Source organism: Sinocyclocheilus rhinocerous, unplaced genomic scaffold (genome assembly GCF_001515625.1).
Source record: "Sinocyclocheilus rhinocerous isolate Xijiao unplaced genomic scaffold, SAMN03320098_v1.1 scaffold173, whole genome shotgun sequence".
Lineage (NCBI taxonomy): Eukaryota > Metazoa > Chordata > Actinopteri > Cypriniformes > Cyprinidae > Sinocyclocheilus > Sinocyclocheilus rhinocerous.
Window position 1 is genome coordinate 496,972 of NW_015645056.1, and position 5,148 is coordinate 502,119.

Below are 5,148 nucleotides of genomic sequence, written 5' to 3' on the forward strand. Positions count from 1 at the left end.
TTCTTTCTTAAATGATTCTATTTCTATTAAATAATTCTACACTTTGATTGGAATAAATCTAAATAACGTAAAGATTTAAATCAGGGAATTGCAGGCTGTCATAATAATAAACATGCGTTATATGAAGATGATAATAGCCCAAATTAATTTTCACCACAAAACTTCAAATTACAATTTAGCGTCCTGTGGTGCCAATTCGAATGTAATTTTAACTTATGAACTGAAAAAGAGACAAGTTTCACATTTATAATTTTCCCTAACCCTAATTTATGGGGAAAATTACTTTCAACCTGAATAAATATTTCTTTATTCATGTTATTTATTTGTTTAAATTGTGAGTGAAATGAAATGATGTGTGGTGGATCTTGATGGACTGAATTCAGATCTTTGGAGTTTGTAAGCTTGCTGATTTCTCACTTTTCTGTCTTTGCTGCGATTTTTTTTTTTAAACGCCGTTGTTTCACTCTTTTTGTTTTGGCACATGGGCAGTTCTCAGGTCAGCTAGCCTGAGCAGACACACATGATGTGAGTGTTTGCACTCTTCGCCTTCGCTCTGTGATCTGTGGACTGGCATCTGTGTGCTCCATAAACACCATTCATCTCTGTTGTGTTCGATGCAGACATTTACAGCATGTTTTGTGTTTATGCTCATGCTTTTTCTGTGGGAAAAAAAAAGAATGTTGATTGTTTTGTGTTTTTGCAAGAGGTTCTTTGGCTGCGATGTTGTTGCTATTACTGTTAAAAACATCCATTTATGAAACATTGAATATTTTGTTTGAACAGTCTCTGTTTAGCAACATGCATCTCTACTCTTTTAATTTAATATTTTAGGTTTTAATTAGGGCTGTCAACCAATTACAGTTTTTAATCTAATTAGTTACATGACGTGCCGATTAATGAATCGAATTAATCACATGTTATTCGCACATCCAAAAATCATTTAAAGTCATTGTTGTGTTAGATGAGAAAAGCCTTGAATAAACATTACAAAAAATTAGCTTTTGATTCAGCATTGCATAAATAATGATAATAATTCAGTATTGTTTTTTTTTAATTATAATATTAAAATTAAAAAAATTAAATGATTCAATAAATATGCTTTTTTTTTTAGCTTAAACGCCAGTAGGTGGCAGCAAGTCACTGTCTTAATGAGCGAGTCCATTCACTCAATCATTCAACTGATTTGTTAAAAAAAACAGATTAATTCTAGAATGATGAACGAGTCATTGAATCATTGGCTCACTTGATTCGTTCAGGATTCATTCAGTAACGAAACACTGCTGTCTACTGCTCTGTTTGGAAGTATGAAATTGAGCAAAACAGACAATATTGTATCAAAAATGAAACACTTTAACTTGTTTATTGAACTACTGTATATAATCAGTATCACATTCACAATCATGCAGGAAAAAATACTCGTGTTATATTGCTAAACTATATCATATGATACAAGACGACAAACCCATACAGGGATTTTTTTTCGCTCATATCTTGAAATGAAAGATGACAGTACAGATCTGAGCTGTATTAATAATTTTAACATCATTTTCCCATAATTAATCGCACCAAATGAACATTAAATCGACAGTCCTAGTTTTAATACATTATTTTTAGTTGGCATTTGGCATGTAATGAGTGTGATGAGAAATCCCGTGTCCTTAATAGTAACAAATACCTAGTATTGTCCATCATACCACTTACTATTTCCAACAGTTGAATTTTTGTTTTTATTTCAGGCCAGCACTCGCTAACCCACAGCCGTGATGTCAGCACCATGGACACGCTCCCTCTCAACGACAACTTCAACAACAGCTACTCACAGCGAGAGGACGACTACGAGGACCCCGCGCTGTGCTGCCCGCCCGCTGACGCTCTGCGTCTGGATGACGCTGCCTTTGAGAAGATGATCATCTCCGAGCTGGTTCACAATAACCTGAGGCCTCGCCGGCCGCCGCAAAACCAATCCAGCTCAAAAACCCAACCGCCGTCCGACAGCAGCCACCGGGGTCCGCAGGAGACTTTCGACGGGGGTGTAGGGAATAGAAACCGGAGTGAAGATGATGCCACAGTTTCCGACACCTCCGCTTTACCGCCGTCCTCCAGCCACCCGGCGCTGGAGCTGCTTCTCCTTCACCCCAACGACCGGGAAGCCCTCGAGGTCCCGCTTTTGCCCCAACGAACTCACTCGCTCCTTTACAGCGCTCAAAAGGCCGCCAGGCGGCAGAAGGACAGCAGAAAGGCAGAAGACGATGAGGAAAGCGCGAAAGAGTTAGACGACGCACCCTCGCCGAATAACAGGGACTCGTTGTACACAAGCATGCCCAATCTCAGAGACTCTCAGTCCTCCGAATCCCCCGACCTTGTCAGCAGACAGGACGATGGTTCTCCTTGCTCATCCGCCCAAAGTGAAACTGAGGAACAATGCTACAAGAGCTTGCCCGACCTGGGAGACGGGACTCAACCGCTTTCCTACTATCAGATCAGCCGCCGAGGCACTAGCGAGGGCTGTATTGGCCCCGGGCTCCCCGAGGGCTGCCTTCCACTAGAGGAAGAACCGGCTAGCGAAGGACAGATGCAGCTAATCACCAGCCTCTGAGCCAAGAATGTTCCCTTTCCTTCATTTTCTTCTTTTGCTCCTCCCATCCACAGATGACACGAAGAGAGGACTAGTCAACCGCACAATCAATTGTTTTTTAGTAACAGAACTGATGGTCTAGTCAAACTCTCGAAGTGAGCGGAAAGTGTCAAGACTGGCATTGTCTACATCTGCCAAAAGATTTGTACAGTATATATATATATATAAAAAAAGAAACATGCCAATGTCTGATTTTTGTAGGACTTTGAAAACTCTCCCAGCCAGTTCGCAGGTGAATCTTACCTTCTTGGAAAGACTGTAATACAGGAAATGAAAAGAATGAATTAAAATCCCAGACTCAGGCCTTATATTTTCTCTATTGCACAAATAACTGTTGTACAAATGACAACTAAAGAAAATCTATTTTGCAGTACCAGGTGTAAAGAAAGCCAGTTCAACCCGTAATCACCACATCTCCACTTGAGAATGATGTGTTCAGTTATGGATTTTATCATGGAAGTTGTATTTTGCCAACGTAAATGTACAAAAAGGAGCTTCCTTATTTTTTTAGCTTAACGGAAGTTGTGTCTTGCACAAATTTGAAGTGAATTGGACTAATATGTAATTTGTTTTACTTAAAAAAAAAAAAAATGCTTTGACTTTGTCAGGGATCAATAACATTCATAGGTGTCAACACGATGTCTTAAGAACATATCTCAGTATTTGGCACTAAATAATTTATTATATGAAGTATGAAATAAAAAGGGTTGGCACGAAAGTGGGTGTGATGTAACACTGTTGATATTCACTTCAGTCTTTTTAAAGACCCCATTGTCGTTGCAGATGTACATTCAACTCTTGTTTGATATTGAATAAATGTGATGATTTTTTTCTTGTTTGCAGATATATCACTCTCATTCAGTGAAGCATCAAACTAGCCAAACAATCTTATTAGATGTCAGAATCAAAAATAACCTAAGATCTCTTCATAACTTGCCTGATGAGTTATTTGCAATATAAATAAATTGTTGCTAGTTATTTGTATTAATGTTTTTTTTATGTTTTAGCAAAACTTTGAAACTATTTGTAACCCATTTATGCTTCATTTTTATGGTGCCCTTCTATTTAATTAATTGACAGTACGTACTTACTATATGGTTAGAATTAGGATTAGGGTTTGGTTTTGGGTAATTGCATGTAATTATGCATAATTTGTTATTACTATCTTAAGAACATGTAACATGTTTAAAGGCAGGGTAGGTGATTTGTTTCAAAAAAATGTTTTTGTTATGCTGGTTGAAAGTCTCTTAACATCCCGATAGCACTCACTAAGTTCAGTGGTTTAAATGTATTTACATGCATTTATATAATCTGTGGATGGTGTAGGACTATAAAATAAAATGTTCGTCCAATCATATTCCTCGGTTTGAGAACTACAACAGAGTTATGTAAATAACATCAGGGAAAAAATATATTGTGGTCACAAATTGAGAATTAATTTAGTAAAATTGTGGCCACAAATTAAACAAAATGGGGGGAAAAAGACCTTGTTTCTTCCTGCATGTTGTGCATAGGTTAACAAATGCTTTTTTATCGTTAAGCCATTTTTTTATCGTTAGGCCATAAAAAATACTTAATGCAAATATGTGAAATCTTGGCAAACACATTGCAAGTGCAGCTGAACTTGCACTTGTATCACCGTGACGTAAAATGGGAATGAAGGAATGAGACACTGTGTCAGTAGCTGATACTTTGGACTGAAAACCCCAGAATTCTAAATGGAATCATTCAATTTTTTGAGGGATTAGTTAAACCTTTCTTCACAACACCTGGAAGCAAAGGGTGAAATGCCAAGAAAACATATGACTCTCCAACGCAAGCCATTTAGGTCAAAGCTTCAACCCCGCTGTGGGGAGCTTGGAATTTCAGGGAGAACTAAAGCAGATAATAAGTTTACTTCACTGATACAACTAAAGCCAGAAGTAAATTTCATTTGTCCACATTCCTTTCCAGCTTCAGGATTTTTGTCATCAGCTGATGTCCACGCAGACAGCATTGAATGAGAGCTTAAAAAGAAAGGTCTGCCTTTCATGGTGGAGTGTACTTTAAAGGTGCTGTATGTAGGATTGACACCGAGTGGTTGAACTAGGTATTGCAGTCCAAATTCAAAATATTGAAGAGGGTTTTTTTCTCCCGGCCCCTCCTCAGACTTGATGCACTCGCAGGTTGCCAGATTGACGACACCAACAGGAACGAGTGCACTTGACAATGACTGAAATGAAATAGCTGTGTTTTCCGCCAACTGGCAACCCGGGGTCCCGAAATACAATTGGGTAAACTGGCAGTGGGCGGGTTTCACAAACCAAAACAGAGACCGACATTCTGGTCCGGAACGCACATTTTCACAGGAGAATAACTGACTGTAGCATTGTTTTTCAAATAAACAACTATGTTAACTTTGCATGTTTCTTAAATATCTGCAAACATATTATGGTATTTTTAAGCTTCAGTAGAGTCAAAAACTTACAGCACCTTCAACCCCACTCCTGCAATTTTTGTGTCCAGTCCTGCCC

General features: G+C 38.4%; 1 protein-coding gene across 1 annotated transcript in view; it reads left to right on the top strand.

Moving 5' to 3' along the window:
* Positions 1-2,808, top strand: part of adgrl2b.1 (adhesion G protein-coupled receptor L2b, tandem duplicate 1) — a 110,449-nt gene extending 107,641 nt beyond the window's left edge. Inside the window, exon 21 of the mRNA XM_016508246.1 lies at positions 1,737-2,808. Within this exon, the coding sequence (XP_016363732.1) occupies positions 1,737-2,596 (860 nt within the window). The 3' untranslated portion in view covers positions 2,597-2,808. The remainder of the gene's footprint in view (positions 1-1,736) is intronic.
* The last annotated feature ends 2,340 nt before the right edge of the window (positions 2,809-5,148 follow it).